Raw genomic sequence first — 21,043 nt, 5'->3', positions numbered from 1 at the left:
ATGATGGTGCTGACATGAAGGAAGAGAAAGTTACAGGTTGCATCCTTTGAGTTTGTCTCTGTGCCTTTGGGCGATTTTTATGACAGATGTTTCTGTTCAATTCTTAAATCAACTTTTCAAAACACAAACACTATTTTAAAGCTTTTAAAGAGTAAAATATTAATGATAATTATAATAACAGTAATAAAAACAAAAGCTCTCAGATCCATCAAACCAAGCAGCAGAGAGAACAACAAGTGAAGATAAAACTTTAACCTTGTAGACTTCATTATGTTCCAGCTGCTCTACAGACGCTGTGACCTCGAACTTAAGCAGGTCGTAAAGTATGTGCAGCTCAATAACTTCATAATTACACAGGGTGTAATTATGAAGTTATGAATTATGAAGAGCAAAGATATCCTCTAAATCAGCGTAGCACATGTGCAGCTGCTGGGATTCACTTAAGCATTCGGCTCGTTGCTGTTGCAGATTTTTCTCTCGCTGTTCTGGCTCACAGCGCTGCAAGCACAAAAATAAATATCCCCAAAGGTGTGAAAGGGAGCTAATTAGTAAGAATATTGTTACTCTCCCCAGGAGTAGTCCAGCAGTAGAAATCAGTCCAATAACAAGGTGTGTAACATCTAGCAGGGTGACAGAAAAACCCAGGGTAACTTCCAAGGACCTCAACGTCTCTCTCACATTGCGTTTTTTAAACATGTTTCCATTTGTCACTTCAGTCTTTACTCTGAAATACAGGAAGAGAAATCATGGCTGAAACAACTTCTCATGAAACCAGGGGTGTGGTCCAACAGTCAGTTTTGGTGAGGAACAGGGGCGTCACTAGGTTTTAAGGACAGGGGGGGCTTAACCCCCAAGAGATGTACACGACATGAACGAACGTAGTGAATGAGCACAAAATTTCACAAACAGAAAACAAAGACTGAGAAATTGTTTTCCTACTTTTTTGGACAGATTAAACATCCTAGGCCACCAATAGATCTATTGTTTTATTTCAGTCTGCTTTATAATACAGTACAACAAAAAAACAGAGGAAATGTGTTTGCCGCATCAATAACAAGAAAAAAAACTGAAAATAAAAAAGTACATTTTTCTGGCTGCAATCACCAGTTACTTGGTGGGTGGAAGCATCAAAGAATGACGTCTGTTTTTAAGAGTGGCAAATCGGTCAATCACTCTGTTGTGACTCAGATGCTGAAGCGTGTCTTTTTCAATAGACATGACTGCAAGACTGTGAAGTCTTTTCTGACCCATTGTTTGACGCAGCCAGGAGTGCAGCCGACGCAGTGCACTAAAGGACCGTTCGCACGAGCAGCTGCTGACAGGCACTGTTAGGGCAACTTGGATGGTTGCCTTCAGAGAAGGAAACATGTCTGAATCAAGGAGGTTGTACACAGACAACATATTTTTGGGTGGACATCCAGCCTCTGTTTTCCGGGTAAGAAAGTTTCTGGCCACCAGAACCTCCTCTTTTTTCAGGTCAAGTCTGTAGTGCTTTGCAAGTTCATTCAAGTGTGGTTCACTCAAGAAGTTCTCAGATTCAGGACTACATGCCTGGACACCTTTTAGCAGCCCTGCATCTACACTGCAAAATCTTTGATCAAGCTCGCCAACCATCCGATCCACACAAGGGAAAAGTAACTCTCTTTTCAATGTGTCTGAGTTGTTCAATTCAGTGCGTGAACCCACAGTTGCCTCCAGGACAAAATCCTCCATTTTCCTCTGTTTGTGCCTTGTCTTGGCACCTGGTTCAGGGATACTGTGGGTGTTACACAGGGCCTTGGTTTTCTCATACAGCTCTGTAGCAAATGCATCTGAGTGTTTTCCCTTAATTGTGTCACACACAGCTTGTTTGCAGATAAAAGCTTCTGCCAGGTCTAAAGTCTTTTTCTGCAGGAATTTGTGGAGTCCTTCGGTTACAGACAGAATCGACTAAAACATCAGTAGTGCATAGACTGCTGAGAACTTGTAGAGCTTTGCTCTGAGACCAACAGCTATGGGGGATCCAATTGCAGATAGGCACTCCAAAATGGCAGGCAATGTCTCAAGAACTGCACTGATTGATCGCAACTGACATGCCCAGCGAGTGTTTGAAAGTTGCACAAGCTCAGTTTTTGTCAATCCAAGCTTTGCCTGAGTCTCCATGAACTTATGATGATTGACTAGGGAGGTGCTGAAGAAAGAATACACACACTCCAACAAGCTGAAAAGCTCCACAGCCTCTGGGACAGCCTTGCAAGTATTGCACAAAACCAGGTTGAGTTGATGAGCATAACAATGCACATAGATAGCCTCAGGATGAAGCCTTCTAAAATGTGCTTGTACACCTCCAATCATGTCATTCTGGGATGTTGGTGAGATATACTGTGCATTTGATGGGGGATTATGTTTTTGAAGAAAAGCATCAAACTCCTTCAAAAGCTCCATGCACGCAAGAAAATTCCCTCTGTTGGGGCTGTCTTCACCTTCATCATGGCCACGAAAAGGGAGTCCCTGTCTCCCTAACATAGAGGTGACTGCAACAATTCGTCTGAGATACTCTCTTCTTTCGACTATCTCACTCACATTTGCAGTTGCTATCACCTGTGCAACGTTTCCCTGTTTGCTAGTTCCCTGGTAGCTTTTCCATGTAACAACACTGTCCTTATGTGTTTGTGCCATCTCATGCTTGCCAAAGATGACTAAAGCTTTCTTCCAGTTCTTGCAACCGCTACTGACCAAACTATCATGTTTGATGTTTTTGCCAAACACTCTACATGGGAAGCAGAAAGCTGCATTCTGGTTGACTGAATATTCTAACCAGTTGTGCTTTTCAAACCAGCTGTGGTTAAATGCCCGCTTCTGTGTACCAAAAGTATCAGCTGGATAGCTCTTCAGCTTCACCTGTCTGGGCCTTGTGTCTTTGTCACCTAAATCAAACCCTGTAGTAGAATGAGTTGCTGCAGCTGCTTCATCATTTTCCCTCTCTTGGCCTGTTTGCTCTCCTCTCTCTGTAATAACTTGATCTTCCTCTGCCTCTCGATCTATTTGCTGCAGCTCCTCTGTCTCTCCTTGCTCTCTCTGACTTGAACTTGCCTGTTGACCTTTTTCTCCCTCAGCCTCCCCTTCTGCCTCACCCTTCAAGATACATTAAAACATACTGAATTGTAATGTAAATTGCTAATATCATGACTTCTGTTGCTTCCAAATATTTTGAAGTTACAAACATTATATTTTGAGCACGCATGTGACTAAAATGGTTGCAATTTAAAGCCCTGAAAAATATTACTAAATTACTTGAATTGAAGTAATATTAAAATAGAACTCTCAAAAATATGTGAGTCAGGCTAATTTGACTTATATATATCTCTCTCTCTTTGCTCTCTCCACTTTCTAACCTTGACTCTCCTAAATAAAAGCTCAAGTTAAACAGGTCTTATATGTTGTACCGTGACTGAAATGTTTCATATTTCATATCCATATTGAGTCCCATAAAATTCTAATCAGACTGTCTGCATCACAAATGACTCCATCCTTTGACTCACCTCTCCAGCAGACGTCTCTCCCCTCTGCCTCTCTGTGCTCCTCTGCCCTGACTCCTACAGGTTAATGGGGATGGAGTGATTATTATTATTTCCACTGATGATAACCATACCACAGCTCGATTTTTCAGAGCTAAAACGAGTGACAGAAATTAACATTATGCTAAGAATTTAACTTAGTGCGCTAGCCAGGTTTTTATTTATCAAAATGGGGAGCACCTGGTTCATTATTTACATGGGACTCCGCTGTTAGCTGGAGCTAACTAATTGTTACTACCAGCCAGTGATGAAGACTTACTTTCTTGAAAAACTTGCGTATATCCATGATTTCTTGCCGTTTGCCACATGTACGCTAGTGTGTCCGCAGGTGTATACGAGCGGAGTGTAAAGTAGCAGTGAAAACGAGGACTGGATTTTCAGTCATGTGGATGTCCCCTGTGAACAACTGGAACGGATTGGATAACGAAGCACTGACGCTACCTTAACAATGTAAAGCGAAAGGGACCAACCGAGTTATGATCATATTTGTGTGAATAGCGACAGGTTTATATTATTATTTCTTTAGACTCATATTCCTGCATCTTTATATTGAATTTGTCTGCAAGTTCTGTAAAAAAACAAAAATCGAATAAGTTTAAAAAAAAAACAAAAAAAACCCCGCCAAATTATTTAGGGGGGCTTAAGAATATTTTAGGGAGGCTTCAGCATCCCTAAAATAGGCCTAACGACGCCACTGGTGAGGAAGGTTCCTAACTGAGAGAAGTGACCCAGAAGTATCTGTGTAGCAGCCACAATGAATCGAGATCATGAGCTTTATTAACTGATCCAAGTCTCTTCTTTCATCTTCTGTATTATTCAGTTTGCATTGGTAATGCCCATTATTGTAATGCTTTTTTAAGATGAGCAAAACTTTATTTTACTTTGGGTTAGCTGGGATAAGTGATGGATGGAGGGAATTTTACTTCAGCCACAGAAATCCTAAACAGGAAGGAGGAGCAGAGTTACAGTGGATCACTATCCAGCAGGGAAACAAGATTTATTTCAATTTCTTGGCAAAGAGTGAGATTTACGCAGTGGGCAAATTAGAGAGATGACACCATCAGATCCCGAGCCCTCCATGTGTTAATCAAGACACTGCTGCTGTGCTACATCCATAAATAATGAATAAATTAGGAGCTAAAGCTAAAAGGACAGTTTATTTGTACCATCTTCATGTCAACACATTCAAGAACATCACAGATGAAAGAAACATTAAAAACTTCCACACTACACAAAGCTAGAAAAATAGTTTCTTCCTATATGTAGAAAAAACAGAAACATCGAACACCTCCAAGACTCTCTTTGAAAGAACTAAAAACCTTTATTCTCATGGTCCAATCATGAGTGAACTCCCCGATGAAGCCTTGTGTGCTAAAACATGTCAGAGTTTGAAAGGTTAAACATGAGTTTCCAAAACGTTTTGCTGGAGAACAATGAACTATTTGACTGAGTTTCAATTATTTACAGACGAGCAAAACCAGGGGTCCGTTCTTCGTACCTCGCTAAGTAAGTTAGCTGGATTTGATTGTTGACGATTTCACGTGATCCTGGATCGTTCGGTTCCCCGAAGCTCATCCGGGACTTGCTGTCATAGCAGCAGGGCCGTAAGCATAAACCTGCTCGGGAGCAGGTTTACTTTATGTAAACAGGATTAGATCGCGGCCATGCAGGTATGTCCGCTTCATTTATACGAAAGCAACAGCGATATTCCACCACTGTTTCACCATAAATAAATAACATCAATGTAACTAAAGACAATGCAGCACTTGATCCTTTTATTGATTTCACACAGATACATACAGGTCATTTCCTAAAAAAGGGAAATGTACTATTAACATTCTATTACGTGTATGTGATTATTACAGATGTAATTCATATTTCAGAGTAGTAATTGTAAATCACTCCGTGTAATCAAGATGAGAGACCACGGCTATAAAAGCGAAGGTGGATTTGGGAAGCCTGTCGCAGCCATGTCCTGTCCGTATACGCGAGCAACCCATTGAGGAAGGTGCAAGATTGATAAGGAGAGTCCTCAGAATTCAGCGTATATTGCGGGACAGACAGGATCCTTCAGCTCAGCGTGACACTGTGCTCATTGAGAGATATCGATATTCCCGTGAGGGTATTATTTACCTAACCAACTTGTTGACAAGGGGGTGCAGGACCACCACCTGTCTTTTTTTGCTCTGCCCTTTTCTTGGTTGCTGTTATGAACAAACTAACAGACTATTACAGGGTCTCTTTCCAAGAGACGAAAAGCAATATAAGAGATAAATATTACCATTCTGTAGAATACTCCTGTATTTCACTTTTATTTGTTCCCATGTTCTAGTGGGTCCTGTTCTGGCTCTAATGTGTAAGGGGATATAATATAACATATTATAATACAATATAATGCCATATAATATTGGATAATATAGTGTCATATGATAGATCTACCCTACCGCCTACTGGTGTTGGCCGGAGGGGCCGATGGCGCGATATGGCAGCCTGGCTTCTGTCAGTCTGCCCCAGGGCAGCTGTGGCTACAACCGTAGCTGCTCCACCAGTGTGTGAATGTGAGAGTGACTGAATAGTGGCATTGTAAAGCGCTTTGGGTGCCTTGGAAAGCGCTATATAAATCCAATCTATTATTATTATTATTATTATTAAATCACCTACGAGTTTAATTTGTCAGCAACTTTCTGCCAGCCCTCTCTCCTTGCTTTTGCAGCCTTTGCAGTGTTCCCTTGCGTTTTAATTAAACTCTGAAACTCCTGAAATCCCTCAATCAAGAGTTCTTGCTCTGCTGCCGAACAATACTGAGCGCGCTCCTTCGACATTTTCGCTGACCAATCAGGGGGTTGCCGATCAATGTTTCTACTATCGATGCGTAGCCCCTTTTACGACACCCAGTGATGTCACATTACTGCGTCCAGCTGTACTAATCGTCAACGGCAGGTGTGTTCGGGGAACCGGATTAGCGAGCTCACGGTTAGCGCGATGGTTTGGTCTTGGATGTGTCATTTGATCTTGGATGTAGTGAGCGACGTACGAAGAACGGGCCCCTGGACAGAGAAAAAAGGACAAAACTGACTCAGTAAAACGACAGAAAATAAGATCTCATGTAAATCTGTATTATGTAGAAGTTCAGCCCAGCAACCAGTTCAGTTCAACACAAGTTCAAATGATTCTATCTGAACTCTGTGGAGCCTGATCTCAAGCTTTTTGAGTCTGACACTGAAACCAGAGGATCTTTCTGTCTCTTCAGATTCACTGTGATCCAGTGATGGGAGTGATTTCAGCCCTGAGTGATCACGCTGATGTTTGCACAGAGCAGACAATGAGGTGAATGTTTGGGCACATTGGTAACAGTGAAACAGTTTATTAGTAACGTGGGATCGTTTGTGTTTGGAGTATGAACTGAGATTCCTGAAGCTCTTGTCACACTGGTCACAGCTGTAGTTTCCTTCCATGTGTGTACGTTCATGATTGTTACGACCATTTGACTGTGAGAAGCTTTTGTCACAGTGTCTGCACTTGTATGGTTTCTCTCCTGTGTGGACTCGTTTGTGTGATTTAAGCTCCCATGCAGTGGTGAAGGATGACCCACACTGATCACAGAGGTGCTTTTTAACCCCACTGTGAATCAGTTCATGTTGTTTTAACTCAGTTGATGTGGGGAAGCTACTCCCACATTCTTTGCAGTATTGCAGTTTGTCTCCAGTGTGTCTACGTTGATGTCTTTTTAGGGTGGCTTGCTGACTGAAAGTTTTTCCACAAAGGTCACAACGAAAATCTTTCCCACCACCACAGTGATGACAGGGTTGAGAACTGGATCCATCTGTGTCGCTCTGCTTCTAAACAAAGACACAAAGACAGTGTAAGTCAGTCCTTCAACACTTTTATCCTGAACGTCGCCTGAAATAAAGAGCATCTCTGCAGACGTCCAATTACATTTGACTGTTTCAGTTAACACACTCAGTTTACTGGGCTGCAATAACTACAATACTACCACCATAATACTACAGTAATACTAAAATCATAACTGACATGAAAATCTGAATAATCACTCAGAGCTGCTTTTCCATGCAGTAGAATTGCTAACATGCTAACACAGTTTAATGAGCAGAGTTGTTCCAAACAGTCAGGCTAAAATGACAAGATAACAATATAAATACATACCTCACAGTAACTGCACTTGTAGAGTCTCTTTCTGGTGTGGATCTGTTGGTGTAGTCTCAGGTAATGTGGAGCTTTAAAAGTCTTCTCACACAGGTCACATTTATAACGTCTCTCCTCAGTGTGGATAAACATGTGTTGTTGTAACTGTGAGCCTGTTGTAAACTCTTTGCCACACTGTTCACAGCAGTACACATCATGTCTGGTGTGAATGCGTATGTGTGTATTTCGGGTCTCTATGTGGCTGAAAGTTTTTCCACAGATGTCACAGCTGTATGCCTTAATTCCAGAGTGGGTAACTAGATGCCTCTGTAAGTGGCTACTGTGAGTAAAAGCTCTGCCACACTGATCACAGCTGTACGCTTTAACTCCACTGTGGATGAGATGGTGTTGTTTTAGGGATTCCTTCCAGGAAAAAGACTTTCCACACAAGTCACAGCTGAACGGTCTCTCTCCAGTGTGGATGAGCTGATGCTGTTTTAGATTACCCTTCTCAGTAAAACCCATCCCACACTCGTCACAGGTGTGTTTTTTCTCTCCCTTTCTTCTGTGAGGTTTGTCGGCCTCCTGAGAGCGCTGACTTCTCGCTCCATGTTGGTCCTGCAGTGACAGAGATACAAACAGAGGCAGTGAGTGAAATGCAGTCGTGGAACAAACTCAACCTTCAAACTCCCTCCATTAACACTAGTTTTAAACCTGAAGGTGGAGTGTGGCACCAAACACCTTAAAGGTCTCTTATCCCCACCTGCTGGTAGTTCTAACACATTACATCCAACCTGCTGTTAAAAATAATTCATGACTGTTCAAACACTAAAATCATGCCCATCCCTCCTGATTGCACGCGCACATGCACACACACTTTTATATTATTTTATAATTTATATTATAGTGTAGTTTCCTATTACATATTTCTTTAATTTTTATAGATTTATACATAATTATTCAGTGATATTAAATCGTATTTTTGTTTATTTAAAAAGAACCCCATTAGCTTCCACAACAGATGTTGCTCATCTTCCGTCAAATACTATCACATAAAATATTATACAATAAAGTGGATTCAAGATATCCACATAATTTGGCTCTTACATCCACAGTGAGGTTTCACAATTGTTAAAATATAAGCAATCAATAATAACAATATAATAATAATATCACTAACATTCAGGCACATTACACAAATTTCAAAAACAAATCATCTCTTACAATATTTACAACAACTAAAAGCTCTGTGAATCGGCTTTTAAGTATGGAAGCCCGTTTCCGCCACTAAATAAAAACAAAACAGCTAGTATCCATAAGATGAAATTTTGAGAAATATAACTCGAAATTTTGAGAAAAGTAACTCGAAACTTCGAGTTAGCTCTGCCAATCAAAAATATAGGTGAATGAGGTCGCTTTCTTGTTACCCGGAAGCACATGGCAGAGGAACGTGCACTCAAAAACGGATCCCAACAAATTGGCGCTTTCGCGAGTACGTTTGCTGATAGTAACACCATGTGATTCAGCTAATAACACAGGGATTTCATCATTTGTGAAGCCAGGCTGAAAACACTCAGCAATCTGTGCATTCACGACTGGATGTACTACCGTTAGCTTAGTTGTAGCATTTGTAGCTGAGGGCTTCAGCTTCCGGGTAATGAGGAAATGACGTCATTCACATAGATTACTGATTGGCAGCGCTAACTCGAAATTTAACAGTGTAAATGCAAATTGCTTGCTGAGAGTTTAACCAAAAGGATTTTCCAGAGGAAATTGGCTGACATTTGCTCCAAGGCATTTGTATTTGCACTGTTACATTTTTATATAACTTTAATACACATAAAAAACAGCTGCTTGTTTAAGTAAAAATACATTGATGGGTTTTTTTGCACTAATAAAGTTGTGCAGTTGTAAAGTATTTTGTCTAGTGTCAATTTTATCGTCAGCTATATTGTTATCGCAAATTTTCAAATGTATATCGTGATAAATATTTTTGGTCATATCGCCCTGCTCTGTCTGTCACCTTCTGTGTTGAGCTCATTGTTTCCTCTGTAGTGGCTGAGCTGAGTCCAAGTAGCTGAAAATGTTCCTCTGCTGCTCCGTCAGACTCTTCTCCTCCTGCTGATCAGCTGGGACACAAAACAGATCTTTGTTAGGCTCCACACTGCACTGAAGAGTCAAAGTGTCTCATATGTTCATCTGACAAAAAAAACAAATTTTTGCTTCCCGAGGTGGGCAAACAGACACAAAAGGTTTGAGCACCGATACCAAATTTAGCAGTATGGCAGACCAGTAGCAGGAGAGACTGAGGCCTGTTATTGGAATCAAATGCCCAGTGAGCCGACACAACGATTTGCACAAGACAAAGACAGCTGTGTTTTATCCTGGAATACATTTATTTTACATTTTCTTGAAATGTTTTTCATTGTAGCACTTTTACCTCACACTAGGAGTGCAACGATACACAAAATTCACAGTTCAGTCGGTTCGATACTTTGGTGTCACGGTTCAATATTTTTTTAGAGACAAAAATTTTCATGCCTTTTTAATTTGTCATTTATTAAAATTATAAATATATATTTTAACTCAAAAGTACAGTTTTTAAATTTAATGTTGCTGAAACAACAAAAATAAATAAATAAATAAATCTGATTGAGGAATCACTCATCTTTGGAAAGAGAGTTTATTACAGAGAAATGGCTCTTTCCAAAATAAAAGCTATACTATACTCTTCTTCTGGCTATATTCTCAGCAGCATATTAAACATATCAGGTCCCTATAAGGAGAATCATGTGCTAACAGCTGTCTAAATCACTCTGTAAAGTTTGTGGCATGCGTGCTTGTTGTTTTTGTCTGCTTCCACTTGTCTTTGCACTAGGATGATGTCGGCATAAATGTGCAGTCATATTCGTTGTGTTCCCACTAGTGCTGTCAGCGTTAATCTCGTTAAAATGACGTTAACGCCACAAATCTCCCTTAACGAGTTACCATGGATCGCCCCGTGCGTGGGGCTGGACGGCGTCAACACATTAACAAGCTAACTGCGCTAACACACTAGTTCCCACCAATTGAGCATTCCGTGGCACAGCCGACATACTGTTTTACTTTTGTCCATGACGCGCTTACCATCAGGGTCATGCTTCACATGAAAATCAAGACAGTTCCAAACACCAGATCTGAATGAGGGTGGGGGAGCTTCAATTTCGGGTAGCATTGAGGCAGTTGCCATGTTGCAACGAGCTTAGCTTCTGTCTTGCTAGCTTGCGCTACGCTCAGTGGATCTGCACTCGACAGTGCAGCCTAGGCGTAGTAGTCGAACGCAGATGCACTGAGCGCTCAACACTAGGGATGGGTATCGTTTAGGTTTTATCCGATACCGGTGCCAAACCGGTACTTTTGAAACCGTGCCGGTGCTTAAACGGTGCTCAAACCGGTGCTTAAAGAATGGAGAACACAAAATTGGTCCAAAAACCTCTCATGTTCAGCTGTTTTTTGTAAAAAGATAACAATTTTAGCCTTTTCTACAGCTATGAGGCATATATGGTATCACTCTTGGCTGGAAGCAGTGCTTAAACAATGAAGGAAAAAAAACAAAAAAACAAAAAAAAAACAAACACACAAACTTTGTCCAAAAACCTCTCATGTTTAACTGTTTTCCATTTTTTCTTTGGTCATTTTAGCCTTTTTGGCCAGGGTGAAGGGAGTATCTGCCATCAAACAAGAAGACAGCCGCATGTAGCTATGATGATGTTTGCTAGTTCACCTTACATGCATTAATGTAATAACGTGGTTAGCCTACTCAACGTGAATTACACACGAACAACATTAAGCTACTCATGCTGAGAAGAACGGCTGCTGCTGCTGCCATCATCTCGAAATATATATATTCTTCCGTGTAAGATGGTGCCGGTGTGCATGGCTCGCCGTCCACGGTTGTCGGATCCACTTTTGCTCTGCGTGTTTCTATTGTTTTCGTCACTTTTATTGAACAACGCTGACTCTCTATTGACCTACGATCGTGAAGCTCTGTTAAATATTCGATTTGCCACAGAGAATTTGGGAAGGACTAACGCTGATGGACAGGACTTTTTTCTACCTCTGCTACTATCTGGAGTACCGCATCACCTGGATTACACCCCTACCACATCTCATAAGAGGAAGCGCTTTAAACGTCGGGGAAAACGTAGCGGGCTACTCGTGAAACTGAAATCATATTTGGCTCTTTCATCTGGCAGTAACAGATTAGTTTCCGAATGCACTCTGACTGAATTCAGACCTTTGCACTGGCGTTTTGTCTCCTGTCGCTTCCTGGAACCTATTGGCACCTGGCTGGTACCTGTTGTCGGCTTGGCTGAAGAGATTCAGCATTCCCGCCTTCTCTTACCTCATCTTCGCTGCGGTGGAGCGAATTCGCGGAATCTTCGGCAACTGAAACAGGTTCCCTGGATGGCTGTCACCGGTCTGACGGACCCTACCAGGTTTGCCCTTGTAATGAAGTTGATTTACCGTTGTTTTTTTGTCATTGATATTTGATCTATTTGTAGTCGACCAGGTGACAACAACAACGTCGAGAAAACATCTATTTATAGTTGACCATCATTCGGCGCTGGCCACCATCAAAAAGCCATCGATCTGTAGTTGAGCGTTAAATTGCATTGCAACTGAGCGCGTATAAAGTACCGGAGAAAGTAGATTTATTGTTCTTTTGTTATCAATGACTTTTGGTCTAGTGCACCAGCTTTAAAAAATCGTGTCGACATGCAATTTATGTATAGTTGACCGGGAAATTAAAGCAGCGATCACTTGGACTATTCTGCAGCACCCCTATCACATTGGTACATCCCTCCAGGTAACCATTGTCTTGTACAGTAGAGGAGGACATTAGATTTACTCTCAGCGGAATTGACCGGAGAAGGCATCAGTTCATGCACTGCACTGGCCTGCACCACGATTAGTATAAGGTAAGAATGAATGAATTTTTTTCTATTCGTTATTTCCACGGTTGCATTTGAATAACAGCAAAAAAAAGAAAGAAAAAAAAGGAAAAAAAAACTCGTTAATGTACAGTTTCGGACAAAATGTGGGAGCCTGAAACTGTGTCTACTTTCATCTTACAATCTGGCAACAAATAAATTGCACTGCAAACAAAGTCTATCAACAAAGAAAACATTTTCGTTTCATACTTTGCTGTTATAATCCCTTACAAAGCTAGCTTTAACGCGTCGAGGATTCCTTTGTTCTTGCCATCGCCTCGGCGCTTGACCCAGACTTTCGCTCTGTAGTTGCTTTTTAGCATAGTACTACAAAAAAATTAAATCTGTGATATATAATTGATAAACGTAAAGGTAACTGTATAAATGTGTTCAATGACTTTGTTACTTTTAATGATTGGAGAGCACCCGCTTCAATTCGCACTCAATTCAAACTTTACGTTGCACGCTCACCTAACTTGTGTTTGCACCTTTTGTCCACACGTAAACTGCGTTTTCGTTAACTGAAAACTGAGATTTTTAAAGAAGTGTTAAGGTTCAAATATTGATGAAGGAGAGTACAAACAACCATGGTCCAGAAGATCTTGGTCAAAACAATTGATTTTAATGAATACACGCGTGGGAAGACCAGTGCCTGTTCGCAGACAGGAACGGTTCTCCGACTTAATCAAAGCATACACAGATTTTTATAGCATCAGGGTTTGAATTAATGACGCCCCTTCATACGTCACAGACAGAATATATACATACGTCAAATCAAAAGCACAATGACTTTTAACACGGTTTAAAAGAACGTTGTCTTCTATCTCGTCTGGAACACGAGCCCCACATCCTGCCAGACGCTGTTCCTCTTTCTTGCAGAGACAACAAGAAACTGTTCCTCTTTCCAGAGACAAACATGACCAACTTCTCACCTATAAATGAGTCTAACTAATGTGTGTGCGTATATGTGTATGTCACCTCTTGCCTACTAACGCTCACTAACTGTATGTGTGTCTCGCCCTTAAATGCTCTCTCATCTCACCCGTTGCACTTCTGACCTTTCACCAGAACAGAGGCTCATCCTTATGTGTAACTAGACTTGTAGTCAAGACCGCCTAATCCGAGACCAAGACAAGACCAAGACCAGGGGGGTATCGAGACCAAGACAAGACCAAGACCAGAGGGTATCGAGACCAAGACAAGACCAAGAACAAGTTGAGACGAGACCAAGACCGAGACCGAGTCAAGACGAGACCAAGACCAAGACCGAGACCGAGACAAAAAAAGTCTTTAAACTGCAGCCAGATGCTATTCTATGCAGGACACCTTAAACTAGTTTTTTTAATTAAGCAGCAAGGCAGAACAAAGTCGGGCCTGTATCAAGACACAGGGACTAAACCCCAATTCAACCAGACCCAGAACTGATCCGGAATTAAAACAGGACTACAACAGTTCAAAATCAGGGCCCTATTTCAGGAAGCCGGTTTAGAAAACTCAGAGTGAAAAACGATACTCAGGGTTGAGTAACCCCGAACTGTCCAACTCGGAATATTCGGTTTCAGGAAGGCTGATAACAATTAGTTCAATCAACGCGGAGTTGCTTTAACCTCGAGTTAAGCGCGCGCACGAGGATACATAAAGCCCTGATTAGTGGAGCACAGATTAAGCGAGTCACCATGGAGACGGAGGGAAAGAAGGCGCGGTCAACGTACCTTACAGCGCTTGAGGCCGAAATTCTGATGGCAGCATATGCCGATAACATGCAAATTTTGCAGGAAAAAAGTAACACAGCCTCAGCTGCAAAACAAAGGGAGCATGCATGGCAAAACATAGCCGACAGAGTCAATGCGTGAGTGTTAATTTAAACATTGATCTAATAACACGTTATTTTATTATATTTTATTTTATTTTTTATCTCATACATTTTATTTTGTGATGTGAGCGCAGGTGCAACCCAACAGGCCCCAAACGTGCCTGGCAGCAAGTAAAAATGAAATATAAAAATATAGTCCAAACAGGTAAGGTGTAATTGTATTATGAGCCATAGTGCTTGGTCTGTTTGTCTGATGTAAATCAATTGCAGTTAGAGGCTACATTAATTTTCTTTCTGTAAGCACTTATTGAAATTATCTGAGCACATTACAAGTACATATTTGATTACTCTGTATGCTCAAATGTGACCCGTTATAGCCAACAGAAAAAAAGCGGAGGCCCGAAAAACAGGTGGGGGTCCTCCACCACCACCACTCAGAGGCTGAGCAGTTGGCTTCCACATTTGTGATAATGGGAACACCACAAACAAGTACAGGAGACGTTTCAGTGCAACTGTAACATTCCTGACTGCCCGACAGACGGTAGCCTTGGAAACGTGCTCAGCGTCACCAATATTATACAGAAAGCTCCCGTTTGCAAAAAACCGAAGTGCGATACAAATAATATGTACAGAACTGAGAGAATGTCCGCGATGTGTCACATGAGCAATATTAGGCCTGAGGATGTTATTCAAATGAATTATAGATTGTGCTGACAAACGGTGACGTTCACACAGAAAATCATCAGGAAATGATAAAATGTCCAAACGCGCTCTAATCACTCTCTCCCAGCGGAGAGCTCTGCGGAGAATTTGGGCTTCAACATCTACTGGCTCTTCAAGGAAGGAGCACGCCATGTCTGACACTTCCTACAGTCAGGTTTCCGACACAGAGGCGGAGAACGTCAGGGTTAGTTGAAGTAAACCTGCTAGGGGGCAGGTTAGCTTCACGGAGTGTGTCGTCATAGTAACTCACTCAGGATTAATCTAAACTCGCTTTGTGAAACCGATAACCCAGAGTTTTCGTTAACTCAGGGTATACTTACTCAGAGTTTGCACTAAACCGGCTTCCTGAAATAGGGCCCAGGACTACTGAGGACTTAACCAAGACAGAACCAGAATCAGAACTAGATGATAGTAGCACTAAAAATCATCATAGACCTGCACTACACTTATTTTTTAATTCTACCAAAGTACAATATTTAGATTGAGAAAAGTTTATATAATTATTTAGCCTTGTTGTGCAAACAAGCCTGCATAACTTAATAAATATAGAATTTGAAAAGTAACAAATGGTATCTAAAAAGAAACACTAGGTACTAGATACATGTTCTGATGAGTTTTGGCAAACAACCATTTGACTAACATGTGTGTCTCACCTGCTCTTGTTCCATCTCTGTTCTGTCGTCATTCTCTCTCTCCCTCTCTGTTCCTCTCTCTCCCTCTCTGTTCCTCTCTCTCCCTCTCTGTTCCTCTCTCTCCCTCTTTGTGCTGACAAGCCAAACACCAACATCATCAAATATACAGTTGAAACCACATATTTATGTACTCTTCAGATAAAAACACAAACACTTTTTTAATTGTAACATCAAATCAGACTAAATGTTTATTTTTTTAGATTGATAAATATAAAAAACATATTTGTTAACTTTAAGAGTAAAGAGAGAAACTATCTGTATTTCTTAATTGCAAATGGCACCAAATTGTATTCAAAATTGAGCCACACTTATGGAGCTCCACGATTCTTTTCCTGGTGTTTTGGTTGACATCTCTTGATTTTCCCATGTCACAGAAACAGGCTCTGTGTTTTGCCTTATATGCATCCACAGCTGTGCCACCAATTTACTCACATGGACTCTACTAACCTATCAGAAGCTTCTTCAGCTCAGAATCGAATCGTCTGGAGTTTTCTTATTAATTAACAATAAACTTAGTGTATATGTACTCCTAAATTTCATGAAAGTGATTAAAATAGACAGCTCCCTCTTTTTATTCTGACATTTAACTAATTCAAAAGATATTTCAACATTTATTTATCTAAAACAAAAGTTTACTCTAAATTGATGTTTAACAGTAAAAAAAGTTTTTATGTTTTCTCCATAAAGTGTATGTAAATATCTGGTTTCAACTGTGAATATACTGCTGTGTATTGAAATTCCTCTTGTTTTGCATAGATATACTGAACAACATCCAAAGCACAATATATAAAATAACATCTACCTGAGTTTTTTCTTTGAAAGAAGCTCCTTATGTCCATTGTTGTGTTCATCAGTACACAATTGAAACCGATTTAGAGAGTTTGTTTAGCCGTGGAGGGAAACAACTGAAAATATGAAATGTAAGCTAAGACTCTCTAAAAAATCAGCATTGCTGTTCGGCTTTTTATTTATCCATTTGTTGATTCACTCGAAGAGCAAGTAACGCAACCAAGTGATCAGTTTGATATCAATCTTTTGTGATACACCGTCATATTTACATTATTAGTTCAGTACGAATGATTTGCTTTGGTACCTGGTCAAACTTAAGCTCTCATCTGTCTGCAGCAAACTCGCAGGCAGCAGCTTCTCCCCCCTCGCTCACATGGGTGCTGTGCTCAGTCGCCTAGTGCCTGAGCTCGGATCATACCAAAATTAGGGGGAATTTACGACGGTGCGCTCTGTGCTTCGTGTGTTGTTTTTGTTTTATACAGTTGTCAGTCAGGCATCTAACTAAAAAATTACACTCCAAAAGACCCCATGCTTCTGAAAAAATGACACGGGCTTAAGCCCAGTAAGCCACCCCCCCCCACTCCGCTGATGGTTGACTCCAAATCTTCCGAACACTATGTCGATTTGAGAACGCAAGACCGAAACAGCGAGACCAAGACCAAGACAAAAGTCCGCCGAGACCAAGACGAGACCAAGACCACGTAAAAGTGGTCTCGAGACATCCAACTCTATGTGTAACAACCTAACTGAAACTATATGTACTATATTGAATAAATGTTCTAATCAAGAACCTCTACTAAAAGCTTAATAAAAGAATATAAAAGTATACCAGACAATTTGAATAACCTAGTAATTCAAATAGCCTCGTCTAACCAGCTCCTCAGAATAACTTGTTTCATTTCTGCAAAGCCTGCAACTTCCTGTCAGCCTGCAACTTAGTCTTTCTGAAAGACACACACACTGTTTAAACATCTGAATGCAATATCAATACTGTAAATTATATTATTAATGCAATGGTAATGATGATGATTATTTAACAATAGCAGTAAAATAATTTCCCTGATCTCCACAGAAGCCTGCTAGGGTGGATATTTTCGAAAACTCCGTTTTAGCATTTACGTGTGGACGAGGAAAACGGAGAAAACGCAGCGTCAAAGGTGTGCGCCTATTTTGACGTCACACTGTGCGCCACGTTTTTGTCTTGGTGCCATGAATTCCTACAATGGCAGACTTAGACAAAATACTGTTAATTTTACTATCTTCAGTGTTTAAATGCTTACATATGCACACGCAGTTACTGTCCCTTCACACATAGGACTCGGTTCAGCTTCTATGAGCCGTCTTTGTATCTAGTTTTCCCTCCTTATTGACATTGTGCCCTATTTTTCCTCTTTTTTTCAGAGCTGATTTGGTAACTACCATCCACTTAACAAAAATTAACTTTTTCTAAACAGCCCTCACCACTCCGCAGTCTTCCCCCCAGCCCACTGACAGCGAGCATCATAATGCCCCGCCCAGCTTCCGGCACCTTTCGCCACTCTGGCAGGACACACAAAATGACACAGCTTTGCGATCTCCCCAGCATGCAGAGTCTGATGTCGAGGACTTCCCTATAGATGGTATGCTTTTCAAATTGTTTTAAAGCTGAATCACAATGTCATTGTGCTCTTATCTTCAAAGCACAAATTTATACTCCTGAATGTCATCTTGTTGTGATTTTTTTCTGTAGAGTCCAGAGACTCTGTGAGGCCACTATTACAAGGCAAGTTTGAAAATCTTGGAATTTCAGATTTTACATGGTATAAATGGTAAATGGCCTGTATTTGTACAGCGCTTTAACTAGTCCCTAAGGACCCCAAAGCGCTTTACACATTCAGTCATCCACCCATTCACACACAATTCACACACTGGTGATGGCAGCTACATATACAAATATATGTGACAGGCAAAAACTAGCAAACACTTTTAGCAGTTAGAACAACTTATACTTGAATGCAGAATGTTACACCATCATTTATGGATATATTAGTTTTTCGCCTCTCACTGCTTAAGCCATTAATCTTTCTAGAATTGTTCTTTGAAACAGATGCGACCTCACAAAAGATGTTAACTATGCTGTCAGACCGGACCAGAGCAGTTAATGAACTCCGTGAGGAGGTCAGAGCCATCCGCCATCCCTGCTGCAATGAATCGGTAGATGCTGGGGTACTGCCTCTGGATTTGCCCTTGCACAACATTGAGGAGCTAAACAATGCAGAGGCAGCTCTTAGATCACAAGAGGCAAATAAGGCAATGGTAAGTATATAAAGGTTATGTACACTTTGTAACTATAAAGTGTAATAGCTGTCAGATGTGATTTAAATACATAACGACGGCATGTTGATTATACACACAAGCACTTGCATACACATTTAAGACACGAGACACGCTAATTACATCTCTTAAAATGTGTCTATAGGTGAGACGCTTTGCCTTGATTGGAGGGACCACACTGGAGGTGCGAGTCCGCTGTGTAATGGCTTATGCCATTACAAACGAGCCTCGGTACTCAACTGGGCAGGGAAAAAAACCAAGGACCAGACAAAGCAAAAAAGGGCATTTAAAGATACCAAACATGCATCTGCACAGCGCTGTAAGTTTTACCGTTTATTGTAGTTTTATGAGCCTAAAGTGAACAATAAAGGGATCAATTGATCTGCTGGGTGTGTTTCACATTTCCTGTCCAGTTTTTGCTATATTACTTTGTCTTTCTTAATAACAAGACTTTCATGTCCGGTTAATCTGGAGATGGAGTCTTTGGTCTTCAGCTTGTTTAGTCCTCAGGTTGTAGTTTGTACAGCCCGAGGACCCCCATGTTTATTTTGTTTTAAAGGATACACGACACACCATGCTAAGACTTATCACTTTTTCCGCTCATAGCTCTTTGGGAATCAAATGCGGCAGTTTGCAGATTTACGCCTGGTAACTTTCATGTTTATCAGCCTAGGAGTTTACATACTTTCTCCCCGCTGAAGACAGTTAACAAGAGCTTATTCATGTGCTCTAATTCACTTTTTTTGTTTGTGTGTGTATTTTTGTCCTAGATGGCCTGACGCAGCAGTTAGGGGCAAACTCTATGTCCGAGTTTGTCTTTGCACAAGCAGTCCAAAAATGGCTCCGATACGCCCCAGATCGTATGGGTGGCGCAGGACACACATCATCCATCCGCATCCTGGAGTATGGTCCTGCTATGGGCTGAACCATTTGTTACTGATGGAGGGGGGCGGGGGGGGGGGGGGGGGGGGACGCTATGCAATATATTCAGTTTTAACATTTATATTCACAGCTGACTGTAACTACGCTCAAACTGTTAATGCTATCTTATTTTAATAAACAACACTTTCATATGCAAAACTGGGGTGGCACTTGGGGTGGCAAGGGATCATTTTAGGGTGGCACTTGCCACCCTTCTAGATCCGCTCCCACAATGCATTGCGGCGTGACGTCAGCTTCAAAGCCCTATACCGATGCTTGAGAGCGCGCGTGTGATGCAAGTATGTGTAGAGTGTTGAGCGCGTGATCAGTGGTGAGAAAAACAAATCACGAAACGTGACCTTTCTTTACTCGTGGCTCACTTGCACTTCTAATCTATTCGTTTGCACACTTACACACACACAGCTGTGGTTTCCTGTTTTGCTACACTCTGGAGAGCCTCGCCTTTAACGGTCTCCTCTCACAGAGAGCAACAGAAAACTTCATTCAGAAAACTTCGAAAAACTCGAGATTGACTGAACTCAGTTCAAAGTTACCTTGACACTTACCTTTAGATGTGAGAGGTAGCGATGGTCCGCTTGAAGCTGACGCTCCGGTGCGTGTGTGAAAAAGATCAACACGCTGCTTCAGAAGCACTGTGTCGAGGCTTGATTCGTTTGGCCAGAGTCACGTGATTAGTGACGTCTGAAGCGTCATTTAGAACGTACTTTTTTACTGAACTTTATTGAACACACAATAAGTATACAACATACAAATAGATGAAGTTTAAGAAAGAACAGAACATGAACATACAAAACCGGGGGTAAAAAAAATAATTATATGAGTACGTGAGTCTCTTTTAAATGTTACCATATAGTGACTGGCTGGGTAACATTTATGAAGAATTTTACATGAGATCTCCTTCACCTTGTTTACAATTAGATATTTATAGGATCATCCAGACTGTCTTCCAGGTGATATCTGGAACATGTTGGTTCCAGTAAGATATTATATATATGGGAGAGACACGATATATTCTTGGAATAAACTACGTATTCTCTTATTGCTGTTACCAAGTTCCTGTGAAAAGCAGATTTTTCCCACTGCTGACTCAGCTGGATC

At 41.1% G+C, this 21,043-nt stretch overlaps 1 protein-coding gene, 1 long non-coding RNA gene and 1 pseudogene across 2 annotated transcripts; 1 reads left to right on the top strand and 2 right to left on the bottom strand.

The window, feature by feature from the left end:
• Positions 1-485: 485 nt before the first annotated feature.
• On the bottom strand, positions 486-3,085 carry LOC147322316 (zinc finger MYM-type protein 1-like; annotated as a pseudogene).
• A 1,610-nt stretch (positions 3,086-4,695) lies between these two features.
• Positions 4,696-20,566, bottom strand: LOC147322314 (uncharacterized). The gene is made up of 4 exons (XM_086306871.1): positions 20,491-20,566; positions 9,724-9,829; positions 7,722-8,318; positions 4,696-7,396 (listed from the first exon to the last, which is right to left on the bottom strand). The coding sequence occupies exons 2-4, from the start codon at positions 9,739-9,741 to the stop codon at positions 6,704-6,706; spliced, it is 1,308 nt and encodes a 435-aa protein (XP_086162997.1). The 5' UTR covers positions 9,742-9,829; positions 20,491-20,566; the 3' UTR covers positions 4,696-6,703.
• On the top strand, positions 18,112-19,905 carry LOC147322315 (uncharacterized). The gene is made up of 5 exons (XR_015131087.1): positions 18,112-18,309; positions 18,420-18,452; positions 18,777-18,985; positions 19,149-19,322; positions 19,774-19,905. It is a non-coding gene; the product is annotated as an uncharacterized LOC147322315 (long non-coding RNA).
• Positions 20,567-21,043: the final 477 nt, after the last annotated feature.

The sequence above is a fragment of the Aulonocara sp. 'chitande type north' Nkhata Bay genome, linkage group LG9, assembly GCF_057382095.1.
Source record: "Aulonocara sp. 'chitande type north' Nkhata Bay isolate Kocher_YH1m ecotype deep benthic linkage group LG9, A_spYH_male_GT1.1, whole genome shotgun sequence".
NCBI classification, from domain to species: domain Eukaryota; kingdom Metazoa; phylum Chordata; class Actinopteri; order Cichliformes; family Cichlidae; genus Aulonocara; species Aulonocara sp. 'chitande type north' Nkhata Bay.
Note: the sequence above shows the minus strand (reverse complement) of the source record. Positions and strands in the feature narration are given on the sequence as shown.